The 15494-nt window shown below is 37.2% G+C and overlaps 1 protein-coding gene and 1 long non-coding RNA gene across 9 annotated transcripts; one reads left to right on the forward strand and one right to left on the reverse strand.

Annotated features, from left to right (window-relative positions):
- Positions 1–5367: 5367 nt before the first annotated feature.
- LOC113718097 (uncharacterized) lies at positions 5368–6407 on the forward strand. The gene is made up of 2 exons (XR_011825458.1): positions 5368–5505; positions 5702–6407. It is a non-coding gene; the product is annotated as an uncharacterized lncRNA (long non-coding RNA).
- Positions 5769–13664, reverse strand: LOC113719065 (uncharacterized). Of its 8 annotated transcripts, none has more exons than XM_027244070.2 (6): positions 8430–13664; positions 7945–8142; positions 7685–7829; positions 7249–7331; positions 6784–6907; positions 5769–6372 (listed from the first exon to the last, which is right to left on the reverse strand). In XM_027244070.2, exon 1 carries the CDS (start codon positions 13436–13438, stop codon positions 8495–8497), a length of 4944 nt encoding a protein of 1647 aa, XP_027099871.1. In that variant the 5' UTR covers positions 13439–13664; the 3' UTR covers positions 5769–6372; positions 6784–6907; positions 7249–7331; positions 7685–7829; positions 7945–8142; positions 8430–8494. The 8 variants fall into 8 exon arrangements, with proteins under 8 accessions (XP_027099871.1, XP_071928841.1, XP_027099866.1 ...); XM_072072740.1 differs by having other exon boundaries at positions 7243–7331; XM_027244065.2 differs by having other exon boundaries at positions 7211–7331.
- Between the last annotated feature and the right edge of the window lie 1830 nt (positions 13665–15494).

Below are 15494 nucleotides of genomic sequence, written 5' to 3' on the forward strand. Positions count from 1 at the left end.
TTGTTTGTATAAATTGCTTGTTAATCATGATATTTGACCTTTAATTTGAATAAAAAAAATACTCATTTATGTTCTTATATTGCTTTAATATGTGGAGAGTTTAATTGGAGAGCAAATGGACTAAATTTGGCAAGAAGAATCGCGCAAAGAACAACGGCGCAAGGCAAGCAAAAAGCAAATGAGGGCTGCCCAGATACAAAGGATCCGCGGGCAGATCCTAGTGAATTTGTGGGTGGATCCCATGTCCAGCGCCGAATATTGAAAGAGATATTGGGCCGGACTTCTTCAGATTCTAGTGTTTCGCGAGCAGTGAAATAAGCCTGGACCGGACATAGGGCTGATCTTTGAGCCGAACTTCATTAGGAAACATGCTCAAACTTGACTTTTGATAACGTTTCAAAATCTAATCCTTTAGGAGTATTTTAGGGCGTTTTAAGAGTTAGAAAACACTAGACTAACCTTTAGTTTATCCTATTATGTATTTGTCTTGAGAAATCAAGAAGAATGCATAGAAGATGATGAGGTTTAATCATTCTTTCCAAATTTGTAAATCAAAATAATCCGTTTTCTATAAGTATATAAATCATTTATCATTGCATAAGAGATATTAGATGTCGATCCCACAGAAAAGATTGTCAATTATTGGTGTGAATTGAACTCCTTTATTATTTCGATTATAATAATTAAAGCAAGTAAATCTACACTACTAGCATACAACAAAAGTAATAAAAATGACAAGAAAGATATTCCCAGGGTTATGAGATTTTTAACTACTCTTGCAAGTGAAAATTACCGGTTAATTGAATTTATTTTCTTAGCTAAATTATGGCTAATTTACTAATGTACGGGATACTCGCTTTCGGCAGTGCACCAACCATACCTATAATTATCCCTTACCTACATTTCATGATGAAGAAACTAGCTATATGTTCATTAAATTCTATGGTTAAAATCACAAAGATGTTTCCCTACTTCCATGAGAATACTTCATAGGTTTAACACTTACATGAACTAGTGTTAAATCACAACTTTCATTGATTATACAACACCTTTAGGTAATCATAATTAGTGATCAATTAATCAGAATTGAAATAACAAAAGTGCGCAAATAACATGCTCAAGAAATAACTCACTTAACCATGAAACCTCACATAACAATCATAGGTAGTTCGTCCATCCTCTAGGTATAGAAACTAGCATAGCATGAAGAAAATGAAAACAAATACCAAACTTGTATTAACACTAAGTATGAGATTCAAATACAAGAAGTAAAGAGTTGAAAAGATTAAACCCCTTATCACTTGTGAGCATCAATCTTTTCATCTTCAATTCTCAATCTTCATCCATGTCTAGCTAGTACAAAGATTGGATAAAAACTATACTAATCCTACCTTAAGCTACTGAACTAAGAAATTCTAGTGAAAGACTACATTTTGTGTAGTTTCTCTAGCCTCCAAAGTTGTAAGAAATGTTCACAAGAGGCCCTGTTTATAGAAAAACGAATCTCCTAAACAACTTGATAAAGTTGTTGCAAATTGCTTCTTGGAATTGCCAAAAGTTGATTCTCTGATGTGTGCACGGATTTGAGGCCAAATGATGAACAAAGGGTCCATAGGAACATTGAAGGCTTGGAAGTTGCTAATCTTTCCTTCGCTACTTGGGCCGGGCACTAGTAATGTTAGCCACTGTTTTTGTTAGTTGGGTTGGTTATTATGATGTCATGTTTTAATTCGTTAGTCTTGTTAATTAGTGGAGTTAAATAAGTCGGCCCATCTCATGTAAGTGTGGACCGAATTACTCTTGCTAGTGTTAGGAAGATGGGCCGCAAATCCTTGTCTCAAATGGATTAGGCTCCTAGGTTTCTAGCCTATAAAAAGGCTCCTTTATGTACGGTTGGGGGTACACAATTTTTATAATCAAATTCTGATTTGTTTCTCTTCAAATTATTGAGAGCATTCAAACCTTAACTTGCTTGGCAAGGGTTCTTGAGCAATCTTGCGTGTTGTCCTTGATTGTTCTACCAACCTATCCACTAGAGTATTCACCTCAATTGGAGTCGTCGTTCTACCACCTTCAACCAACTCGTGTCGTCCGTTTTGGTTTTAGGTCCCGCAATCCAAGCGTTAGATAACCTCGCTAGATCCTTGGGCAAATATGCTACGTGTCTCGAAACGTGTTGATCGAGAAGCGTATCATTCTCAAAGTCTTTAAGATGCTTCTTACACTTTCCAACTGAAATCCATTCAGAAAATTGATCAAAAAGTAGTAGAAAAGAACTACAAATTGAAGTGCAACTGGTTTCAACTGTAAAGCGGCTGAAATATGAATATGCTAGGTCAAAACGCTGGTGACGGGTCACAATTGGGTAGCATTTTGTCCCCCCCCCCCCACCCCCCTTGAGGTTTGCACATTTCTGATGATTTTGGAAACTACTATGTTTTTGTACCAAATTGAACTGCAATTTTCTCAATAATGGAAGATGAAGTAACTCTTAAACAAAGTATAAAAGTTGTAACCCTTTGAGTTAACTTTCTAATGCTTTAAGAATTATCTCATTTGGAGTCCTGTAGATTAAGAAATAACTAATATACCCTCATATGGTCAAACCCCTATTTTAGATGTTGGCAGCAGAAATGCAGCTCTATATTTTAGATTTTTCACCATGAAAACTTATGAAATTGATTTCTGTAGCTCTATGTTTTAGTTTCAAAATAGTTCAAGAATCATCTCAATCTAGTACTTGTAGCTTGAGTTATAGCCAAAATACTAGAAGGCATTGGAGCTGTCAAACTTTTTTTTTTTTGAACTTGATTGCATTTCACACTTTGATCATTTTATACTTCATGTTCACGTTAAATTACTTCAATTCATCAAAAATTATCCAAATATCTTCTTACTTAACTCCATTTGATGATTGAGTTGTCAAATCTAACAAAAACATGAAGTTTTAACCATTTAATCATCCAACTAGGCTTTTCTGGTAACTTTTTTGTAGGTGAAGTTGAGTCTGTTCTAGCATTGACAAATTAGACAGACAATCTTCTGAGTAGATAAAGAGAGAAATGGTATGGCCCTGCAACTTCTGTTTTACTTTTGATTTTTTTTTCAGTTATGTTATTTTATCTAGGCTGACTAGTAACTGTTGAAGATTGAAATTCATGTCGTCAACCCTCATATTATCCAGCCCTGAACCATTTTATTCTAATTACTTGTTTCCTGCTCTGATTGGTTTCTTGCCTTTTTAAGTAATGGCTTAGTAACCTATCTGTGGTTTTTTGATAAAATTCAGGCACTTAATGACTTTTGTTTGAATGATAATATATAGTTGGTAATTTCGTGGTTGTAGGAACATCCACATAGTTCTAGGCAATTTAGAAGGAGCAAACCACTGAATCAACAAATTTTCAAGAATTGGAATCTGTGTTTAATGTTTATCAGTTATATATGTAAGAAACTTTAAGTGTATCAGCTGGATGTATGAGTTAGTACAAGCGGAGGACTTGAAGTACAGGTATGTTACTGGTATGTTACTACTTAGTACATCTTTGTTTCCATGACTTATAAATATCCATGTTGCATGGCTTTGCTAACAACCATTGAGTTGATTAGATTCAGTGGGTTTTAATTCTTTGTGTTGTAGATACAAAATCTGTATCAAGAAGATTCATGTATTTGAAGCCATGAAATGCTAGTCCAGAGCTTTTTATTCTTTCTGAAAGCATCAAAAGATTGATTGTTGGTTGAAATGCAATCAGTTTTTTAAAGCATCAACTGCCATTAAATCTTAAGCATATGAATGTGGCAAGTTTCTAGACTTTCATGGTTACTTAATTTGAAAAATATCATGAACTCAAAAGCTGTCATGGAATGAGTGTAGCTGTTTGTTAGAACTTAAAAGAGAATCCTTTTTATCTAAATTTTCGTGATTGATAAGAAACTTGGTGATTTGTTGTCCTCATAGGATCCGAATATAGGGGCAATTCCAAACTCCAAGCCATCTCCTTTGACTAGCTCCATAACCAAGAGATATTAAAATAGTTGGTCTACATTATTCAAGGAGTCTTCAGTGTCTATTGCTCACTTTTTTTGCCTCTTATCCAAGTTAACAATTATTTTGTACTTGACATTTTCATATTTGATATATTGGGCTTTGAAGTTTTTATTGTTTGAATGTGAGAACTCTAGGTGAATGAGAAGGGTTTAACTGAAGAGGTTGCAGATGCAATTGGCACATTTGTGAAAGAACGTGGATCCCCCATGGAAATTTTTATGTAAATTGAAGGGGGAAGGCAGTAAGTTCTTGGAGAATAGTGAATCCTGCCTTGCATTGAACGAATTAGAAATCTTATTCAAAGCTTTAGGAAAAGTTAAGTGTGACGGCAAAGTAGTTTTTTGACCTGGGGGAGGGTTGGGTGGTACGGAAGGAGGGAGTGTAAGTGAGAGCTCTCGGATTCGAGTCCTCCTACTTATACTAAAAAAAAAAAAAAAAGTTGTTTTTGACTTGAGTCTTGGGCCTTGATTACCATACTTGGAGTCATATTTGAAGCTGTTTTTAAAGGGTCTACACAGGTAAGTTCTAATTACTATTAGTTCCAATTACATTGGCCAATTACTACTACTTCCAATTTTAGGATTGTTGTTTACTTAAATATTTAATGTATTTTGTAGGATTGAAGATTTGCGAGGAAACTACTTGATGTTATTACTTTTAGCTCTTGCTTGCACGTGAATTAATCTAATTCACATTTTCTTCTTAATATTGAAGTGTGCCCTTCCGTATAAAAATCCTGTCAAAAGCGTTGATGGTCACACACCTCCTATAGCTGGCAAAAGGTTGTAGTGTTGGCATATTCTTATGGGCAAATTACATTTTACCCCCTATGATTTAGCATTTTTTTACATAATCCCTTTATAGTTTCAAAAGCTATACATAACCCTTTCATGGTTTGAATTAAAGTGTCAAAGTGACGGAAATAGTCATTCGTAATGGAACTTAATTACCCTTATAAATACAGGACACACTAATCCCATATGATTTTTATATTTTACCATATACGTCTCTTATGGCTTAATACTTTACCATATAACCTCCTTATAGTTTTCAAAATATACACATAACCCCCCTTGGTTAATAAATAATTTTCAGCTTTACATAAGAGTATTTTTGACATTTTAGGAGACTCCGTTACAAATGATCATTCCTGTCACTTTGACACTTTAATCCAAATCATGAGAGGGTTATAGATAATTTTTGAAACCATAGGGAGGTTATGCAAAAAAATGCTAAATCACAGGGGGTAAAGTGGAATTTGCCCTATTCTTATTGATCATTCAAGCGCCTGTCATGTTCTTTATTGTTGGCATACTCCTTTTTTCTGGTTGTTTGTGGTGTTGGATTTTGTTGTATATGATGTACTATTTGTTTGCCTTCCCGCTCCACAGCGGCAACACTCCAACTCTCTCTACAGTGATTGACTTCTAAGTGACATGAACCAATTTGACAAGGCAGGTTTCAGTTCTCCCAATCTTCTTTTCTGTGTTCATTTTTCTGTTAATTTGCTCATAAGTTTGTAAAAGAAAGAGGTTACAAGTGTAAAACAGATTTAATTTTAGCCACCTAGAGTTAGATTCCTTTTCGGTTTGTTTGGTGGGGTATATCTGATTGCAGTTTAGAAGGGATTCCAATGTCAACGTCATGCAGGTTGGTTCGATTGCTGCTGGGGGACGCTATGACAATCTTATAGGAATGTTTGGGAGAAAGCAGGGCATCAGTCTAGGAATAGAGCCAGTGCTTGTCATAATGGAACAGCTTCAGAAAGACAGAAGCCAGGTGACGAGAATTTCATAGAGTAGTCTGTTCTTTAATTACTTGAATGCATCACTCCACTTTGCTGAATTGAAGTGCTTTCTGAGTCCACCTTTTGTTAATGAAGACTTGTCGATATTCCTCGAAGTAGACTTGTCGAGGATGTCTGCATCCGGTTAAATGGAGTATCCAACTCGAAAGGAAGGAAGCCAATGCTGATGTTGGGGTCTCTAATCTTTCTGGTCTTCCTCCTCTCCATTCTTTCGTTGGGGTTGTTCTTCTTGTTTTTGCTGAAACTGGCATGTGAGCTTTCATGTTCAGAGATGTCAAAAGAGAGATTTGAAAGCCTTGCTGCAAATTGCATATGCTTTTGTTCATCATGATAAATATCGGGACGATTTCAACAACCTCCCGAGGTACATCGCAGGTGCAGACAGTTCCCCCAACCCTCCTCTCCCCCAAGGTTTGAAAAATTGCAGAAACATAGTGTGTGCAAGCAAGCACATTTAGAGTTTCATGCTGTTGGTTATTCAGCCATCCCTACTTCTCTTCTTCTGGAAATTCTTCTGTTAGAAAACAAAAGATAACTGTTAGTACCTCACCTGTCATGATCCCAACTACATGAACACCTAATTGCGTGAGGTAATCTTTTGACACCTGATATTGGATGTTGGCACTCAACCACTTAATGTTACCAGGAATAACTATTTCATTGAACACATAGCAATATCATTTTTTAAGAAGCACAACTCAGCATACGTTCGGCTTCCTGTTTGAGATTCTTTATTAACACAATATTTTGATCAAGTGAGCATTAGGAAAATGAATTTCAAAAATCCGTTTAATCTCTACGTAAACTGAAGCAATTGATGAATCTCGAACCAGACACAATGGTGCAGGTACGTACACAAGACAAATGCACAAATAGTTTTTGAACTCTACTGAAAACTCTCTAATTCCAGGAAGGTGATATTTACCTTCCCACTGTTCTCATTAGAATGGATGGTTCTCCAGCTTCTATGACTTCTCTTCTGCCTTTCTCATTCCATTTGGTCCAAGCGTTCACTCATTCATCCTCACACCAGCCTTGCTGATTCCTGCCTGCTTATTTCACATTAGGAACAAATCAACGCTCCAGTTAGGAACAACATTTAGGCAGAAAAGTGATAAAACAAACCTAACATAAATTTATTCGTACATAAAGTCAAAGAATACAGTAATCTCAGGAGCAGGCGATTGTAGCTGACTGAATGTAGCATCTTATAGGTTTATTAAGCTGTGTTAAGTAATTTTCATCCTTAATTTTCCCAAAATCTTACTTAGTATTTTAAGCATGGGTGAAACAAGTATTAGCATTTGTAGTAGTCAATAAGCAAGATTGAGATTATTTCATGTTCAACATACTAGGGAAAGAAGAGCAAGAGGATTGTCATCACCAAGACCTTCCCAATGTAAGTTTGCCCATTCTTATCTTGAGAGCTTTTGAGACTTTGCATTTTATCTTCACTTGAACTGCAACAAACATCTGCACCAGAATTCATGTCAACAAAGCAGAAATTGTTGAGGACAAGTACAGTTGTTTAATGTATATCAATACAAATACGGAGCCAGAGAGAGAGAAAAGAAACAACTGACAAACCCTCGGTTGACAAAGTTTAGAACTAAACCAGAGTTACATGTTAAAGCAACCAGTTTTCGTTAAACCTATAATGAGTATTCTTCAGTTTCTCAATGGTTTACTACTGTTCTAGGGCCAAATCAGGTCTTCGGATGCTTTGAACCCAGTATTGAATAAGTTATAGAGAATGCTAATAACTAGTAAAATTGTATAAGCAATAATTATACGTCATTGTTGTATGGCTACAAAGTTGAATTTACCTAGTCAAAAATATTAATCTCAAGCATCTTCATGAAAAGAGAGATACTTGAGCTCGAAGAAAATCATGACGCCATGTTCTTCCAAGGACAGTGATGCTTTTGAAATGGAAACTATTCAGAGAAAGCGTCATGGCATCCCTGTTTCCTGGTTTTAGAGATTTCATAAATAGATAACAAAAATGTAAAGATTTCTAAAAGAAATATGAAACAAAAGATAACTCTAAAGAGTTACTGTTCTTGAAATTCAACGAGTCTATCACCTATCCATGCAGCAATAAAATGCAATAGCCATGACCTCAACCACCCATTCATATCCCCAGCTTTATGCTTCTATATGAATGATTGCCTAAAATTCTGTCTTTAGCCGGTGTTTTTAACTATCAAAAGCTGCCATCCGAAAAGCAATGAAACCACTGTAGCTAGAACAACTCCGACTTTCACCCTTTGGTCACTAGTCACTTCAAAACCAAGAAAAAGAAAAACACATTATCACACAAGAGGACTTGTTGAAGACACCCGGAAAAGATTGATAATTAGGATTTCAGTAGAATAGTGTTTACTTGCGAACAGAATATAAAACAAAAGGCCTATGGTTCCAAAACGAAACATAAGTGTAAGTTACATTGGCTACAAAGCAGTAGTGAAAATTTAATGCTATGCACTCAATATATGGCAATAGCCAGAGTACGCAACCAATTTTAAGTGAAAATGGGGAAGAACAACCAGCAAGATCAAATTCACTTACTTGTCAATAGGATGTAAAGCACGCCAGTGATCCATGTAAAGAAAATGAAGATCTGAAATCCCCATCTAATGATTGATAAGGACTTTCAAATCCTCGATTCCATATTCAAGTTGCTCCTCCTTAAGTCTTCTAAGTGACTCTTCAACTGATTCTCCACAGAGTTGCACTTCGATTAGCTGCAATGTTGGGATATTCATGAAATCAATTGGAACTTCCTTGAGATTCTCACATTTTCGCAAGACTAGATGCTGAAGGTTAGGCAGGTGATCAGAGGAGGCATTCCATTCGACAATGTTTAGGCTGTCTAGTTTCAAGAATTTCAGTTCAGGGAACTCCCCTTCTCCCATCTCCCATATTGCGTCCTCAAAACTTGAAGAAAGTAACTTGAGAACCTCAAGATTTGCTAGTCTACCAATTGCTGAAATATGATCTTGCCGGAAGAAAAAATTTGATAGGCTCAACTTCTTAAGACTTGAGGGGAAGTTAAATTCACCTGTATTAGTAGTCTTTCCTCTGTATACTACCTTGAGTGACTCCAACCGCGTCAGGTCTTCCAATCTTGGAAACTGATAGCAATCTGTGGAGAAACCCCTTGATTTTGAGAAAATGCAACTCAGATCTCGAAGGTTGGGCAATCTCCTTGTAATAATCTCTGCATGTTCCCCGTAAGAAAGAGTTGGCATGGAAAGGGAGACCAAGTTACTTAATTGATAGTAACTTCCAGTCATGTTTTTCAAGGTAAAGGCAGCATGATTAGTTACATGAACATGCCTCAACCTAGTCATGTGCCAAATGCTATCTGGTAGTACGACCTTTCCTTTCAGTCCCTTAACAAGAAGAGTTTCTAAATTCCGTAAATTGGCTAATGATGATGGAATAGAATCAATATCACCGCCAACAGCTAAATAACTCAACTGAACAAGTAAATCTATTCCATCTGTGAAGGAACTACCCATGTTGATTGACTCCAAGTCCAACACCTTAAGAAGTTCAAAGTTCTCAGAAATGAATGAGACATTATAAGGGCATCTGGGATAAGCATCATTGATGGCAAAAAACAACAGAGAACGAACATATGGGCCAGAAGGCCTTGACACAACAAAGTGTTGTCGACTCATAGACATGCATAGTCGATGTTCCTCGTATATCACGGAATTTGAAGGATCAAAATCATCGAAGTCAACATTATCATCAAAAGAAGCATAAGGCTCATCACTATTAGTTACCAACTTCAAAAAGTTTTCTTCTTTAGCTTTCAACAAGCACAAATTGCGAACCATATCATGAACTCCACATGTTTTGACACTACCATTTGATCTTCTTTTGGCAACTGTTATTAAGCTTCTCCCGATCAGATCTCTCAAGTAACCCTCGCCAAGATCCTCTAAGCTCCTTGAATCCCTTTTCAGTATAAAACCTTCAGCCATCCACAGCCATATCAATCTCCTGACAGGAATCTCCTTGTCCCCCTGAAATGCTCCCAAGTAAAGAAAACATGCTTTCAGATAATCTGGAAGATGCTTGTAACTCAGTTCTAAGATGTCCATGCACCTTGTTTGTGGATCAATAACTATGATTGAGTTCAAACTTTCTGCAATTTGTTTCCACGAGCCTGGTTTCATGTGTTCCCCTTGTAGGAGACCAGCTATTGCAACAATAGAAAGCGGTAGTCCTTTACAATTTCTAGCAATTTCTTTTCCAACTTCCAGTAGCTCCTCGGGACAGCCTTCTTTAGAAAATACCTTCATTTTTAGTAACTCCCAACTTTCCTCCTCAGAGAGTGGACGAAGATCAAGAAGATCATTTTCCAGAGTGACTTTTGAAACAACATCAAGTAAACGACTTGTCATCAGAATCCTACTTCCATTTACATCATCTGGAAATGAGCTCTTCAAGTCATCCCATGCTTCAATATTCCACACGTCATCCATAAAGATTAGATAACGACGTCCTTTCAAGTTTTTATACAACATGAATTCCAAATCTTCATTGGTCATCATCAGAATGCTATCTGTGAGCTCAATGGTGTGCTGTAAAATTCCAAGCAGCAAGTCTCTTTTTGTGTACACTTGTGAAACACAGCACCATGCACGAACATGGAAGTAATAAACTACATCAGGACTGTGGAACACTCTATTGGCAAGAGTTGTTTTGCCAATTCCTGGCATTCCAACAATGGAGACTATATCTCTCTGCGATGATCCTCTTGTAAGACGGTCAACTATCACTTGTTGCTGATCATCTAGTACCACCACATCTTCATTAGTGTCAAATTTACTAGTCCATGAATTATGAAACCCCGTGTTTCTTTGTGATGATCCTCTTGTAAGTTGATCGACCATAACCTGTTGCTGATCATTTAGTACTGCCTCATCTTTAGTAACTTCAAAAGTACTGTATTGTGAAATCTCCTGCCCCATCACTTTGTGCAATGATCCTCCTGTATGTCGATCAACTATCACTTCTTGTTGATTGTTTAGTACCTCCACATCTTCACTAATCTCAAAGGTACTAGTCTCTGAAATCTCACACCCTACAGCTCTCTGTAATGATTTTCCCATAAGTCCACCAACTATCAATTGTTGCTGATCATTTAGTACTGCCACATCTTCAGTAATTTCTGAGATACTAGTCTGTGAAACCTCACACCCCATGTCTCCCTGCGAAGATCCTGTTGTAGGTCGACCCACCGTCACTTGTTGCTGTACTGCTACATTTTCAGCGATTTCAAAGGCGCTAGTCTGTGAAATCTCACACCCCATGGTCTGTGAACAATTCCCAGCTCCAACATTACAGGCCTCCTCTTCAAATTCTGTGACCTGCATTTTGATATGTCCAATATTTTCTGAGACATGATAAAGCCAGGACAAGTTTTTCCATTGAGATCCAATTCCCAACACAATTGAGTCAATGATAAGTTCCACTCTGTAAGCCGCATCTACTACATGTATGCCAACTTCTCTCAATTCTTGATGTTCGAAGTCCTGCTGCCCAAGGAAAGATCTCAAGAATCCAAAATTTGATAGGATCACCGTAATGTGTTCCTTAACAAAGCCAATCGAACCAGACTTATGCTTCAGAAAACCCCTTTTTTGTTGCTCAACAAAAATTGAACCTGATTCATATTTCAGAAATTCCCTTAGCTTTATCAATAGAAAATCAAGAAAGCCGAGTCCATTAGTCTTGGGGAACTTAATAAGTGGAAGTTGGACATCGATCTCCCTAATTAATTGCTTGGTTATCTCTATCAAACCAGAAAGCTGATCTCGCAACTCCATCACACCTTCTGTGAATTGAGTGGCATGAAATGAATGATAGAAAGATAGTACCTGCCTAGCCACTGATTCAGTAAGCATCAAGATGAGTATTTCATCCTCCATAACTTTCTCAAGGTCCACAAAGATGAGTTTCTTGGGCATATGTAGGATTGATGCAACAAGAGATTCAAGTGTTCCAACATCATCCTTCACTAAGAGAACCAAACTGCTATTGTTACAGTTGAGTAGATCCATTAAATATGCCTTTGCCTTGAAAACCAAAATGCTAGTAAGCCACTTTAGAAGCATACTCCTCACTCCATACCTTGAGAGTTTTCTTTCTTTGAAGGAGAGTGGTAGCAATCGCAGGTCTCTAGCTACTTCGCCTGATAGCATATAGACTTGTTTCCAGAATTCCATCTCATCTTCTGGTGGATCAGCAGATTTGTGATATAGGGATTTGGAGTTCAAGCAAAGAAACCCAACTTGCCCTCTTATGATTTTGTCGAGGATGGGCGCATCCTGGAAAAGTAATTGAGAAGTCCTTTCCCTGGTGAAGTCCTCATGGCTTAGGAGGTCAATGATAAGAATCTCTGCTCTGAGAAGACGAAGTAATGCAACCAATTTGAAATGCACCAGATCAGCAGTTCCACCTCCTTCTATGCTCAATGAGTCCAGGACCTCGAGAGATCCTGCCTGCCTAAACACCACTGCCATATCCGGTAAGATCGGTTCTACATCCTTATTGTGCCCATCTCGTGCTTCAATGAAAGATTTTATCAGGTCACTGAACTCAGAAAAGAAGGGATATTCCCTATCTATACCGAGAAGCTGATTAATAAACATGTCTACTGGGTAATTAATATCACCATGACGCCTGATGGTGCCCAGGAAACGGAGCATCGTGTCAAGGAATGAAGAGGAAACAGGATCCAGCTTCTGTTGCAGATTTGAAAAGGCAGTGGCCATTTCTTCTGCCATATTTTGATCCATTTTGCTCCCCCTGAGCCAGCACAAACAAGACAAATTTGCTGCTCGAATGGTTGGAGCTCCAACATGAATCCTCAGAGACTTCAGATAAGCGTTGCGAGTCCAAGCAATCGATACGCGGTCAAAGAAATTGGCCAGATAACTTAGCCTCTCCTGGAAAGCTTTTATTTGTGCAATCAGAGGCAGAGGGTCAAGCTGCTGCAAGTCAGCAGCTTTCTCTAACAGTGTCTGCAGATTCTTTTGAACAGATCTGAGAAAACTTTCCCAATGAAAATGATGATCCCAGGAAGGATGTTTTTGCTTCACCTCCAGGAAGTGTTTCATCCCCAAATAGTCACAGGATTCTTCAACTAATGGCTTCAAGAGCTCCATCTTTTCCAACAAGTTGGTAATTACAATGATCACCTTGGAAACCTTATCAAACTTTTTGCTAGCAATCAGAAAGTTCCTGGCTATCTCGTCCATTCCAGCTTCAATCTTGGGGAGATGTGCCAACTCAAACCAAATCCCATAGCTCAACAAGTCAACCATATTGGAAAACATTTTCAGGAATCCAAATTCCACCCGGAATTTTTTGATTTTATCCCTGAGAGTGCTCAACATGCTGCTGTCAGGTTGATCCAGAAGAACCGTGAGACTGAAGAACTTCCTTTTCTCAATCTGACTCTCTAGCTTACTCAATAGCTTCTCCACCTCCTCCAAAGCATCCGGTAACTTTCCAGGTGCATAAGAGCTACTAAAAGAAGAAGCAGACTGACCCATTTCACTAATTTTATCAGTCAGATATTACTAGTGGCAGATTGAGCTAGGACAATGTATGATGAAGAAAAACTAAGCTGGGGAAGTTTGATGGAAAGAAAGGCAATTCAACTGTATCGTGGAAAGCAGCTCAAATGGAGGACATCCCTACATTAACATTGCTGTTTTTGAAATGCTCATTTATTTTGTCGTCAAATGAGATAGTATAAAATATGAGATACTATAAGAAGTAGAATGATTAGCAATTATGCTGTTGGTGTAACATAAAATGAGGAATGCTGATTTCCTTTGTGCCTTAATACACGTTTGCAAAGTTCAGCACGAGCCTTTACTCGAGAATTGTACTACAATTTAGCTCTCAATCAATAAAAATCTATCATTTTAATAAATAAAAAAAGATTAAATACTTGCACTAGCAGTGTGTTGTAATTATTTTTTTTCTTTCTTTATCGATGCGATGCCCGCTCAGGAGAAAAGTTAAAGGTAAGCTGACGAAAGTTCAAGAGAGGCTGCGGCACCAATACAATAATCAGATGGGCTGTCACCCTCCACACATTCTCAACGTAGAAGTTCACTGCCACTTGAAATCCTTTTCCACATTTTCCCTGAGTTTTTCTGCGGGTCTCGTATGCATGCCTCTTGAACTTTATATTGTTGGCATATTAATATCAAGTCTCAATATTTAAAATTTTTTATATTATTATTTAGTAGTGTTTTTAGTCAAGTTAGAGTATTAGTAATTATATTGAAGTCAAGTTACGGCAGTTTTATTGTTTTGAAATTAGTATCTTAGTAAAAAATATTTTATGGTTATAAGACTTGTTTATGAAATCATCTAGTGTATGTATAAATAGGGAGTCATATTATTGTATTTAATTGAGAATGGTGAAAGATTTGAGAGCCTTGTTATTATAGTGTGTGATTAATATATTATTGTTGATATTTATTCTTCTTCTCCCACACATACTTATATGTGTGTAAATTGCCTCTCTCATATATTGATTTTATGAAATATATTTCCTATATATTTTTGGTGAATTTTTTGGGTTCTACATATTTGCTTCGTGATTTTGCTCCTCTTTTAATTTTATAACTTACACTACCTCCTACCATCAATTAGTAAGACCTTACTCAAATCAATTAAAATTTGATAGGAAAACAATTTACATGACTATTTTGATCCAATGAAATAGGGATGGCAATGGCGGTGGGTGCTCGTCCCGAGGGGAGAGTAATGGGACGAGGAGCGGGAGCGGAGCGGGAGCGGAGCGGGGGTGGAGGCAGGAGATTATTAATATAAATAAATGTAATATATTATATAATCAAATAATAATAAACTTAGAATATTTGACAACTAAACATAACTTTTATCCCATTTGTGTCCAAACATGAACCCACTTGTTCTATTCAAAACTCCAATACCAACACAATTAGACAGTAAAGTCACCATTGCACGATTATTAGGCTTCACTCTTCCTCTCTACTTAGCATCAAAAAGCTCAAGACTTCACCATACCTAACAAAATTGGCCTATCCGATGATCAATGCAATCCAAGAAAACAACATGCTTCACTAACATTTTATTGAAAACCTTCCTTGCCTAGTTAAGAAGTCTAGAATTCTCATACCTAGAAGGCATAAAATTCCAGGACTCCAACTTCTTTACAAGCATCTCGCCAATCAAATTATGAAACAAAAGATGTTAGGACATTAATTTGCAGATATCAAATTCCTAGTTGATATTTGGTACAGGCATGTTATGCGTTCTATGAATATTCTCAAGTGTGTTATTTATACAATCTAATTAAGGCTCTTAATTGTCTTAGTGTTTTATTTCAATACTTTTTTTGTTTCTTTTTCATTTTTCACTTTCTTCAACTACATTTTATTTTGTTTTTTAAATTTAACTTTGATCTATTAAATAAAAACTTCCAGAAAAAAATCAAATTATCATCCATGGCCACCTGCGAGAGCAGCAGGGAGGGGTGGGGGCGGAGAAAGTTTTTTGGCAATGGGAGGGATTCAGGGCGGGGCCTGAGGGAGGGATCCCCTGCCCCAA

The sequence above is a fragment of the Coffea arabica genome, chromosome 11e, assembly GCF_036785885.1.
Source record: "Coffea arabica cultivar ET-39 chromosome 11e, Coffea Arabica ET-39 HiFi, whole genome shotgun sequence".
Classification (NCBI taxonomy): domain Eukaryota; kingdom Viridiplantae; phylum Streptophyta; class Magnoliopsida; order Gentianales; family Rubiaceae; genus Coffea; species Coffea arabica.

Excerpts from the sequence above, each read along its gene's own strand:
- LOC113719065 (XM_027244071.2), bottom strand. The coding sequence starts at position 13,438 with ATGGGTCAGTCTGCTTCTTCTTTTAGTAGCTCTTATGCACCTGGAAAG.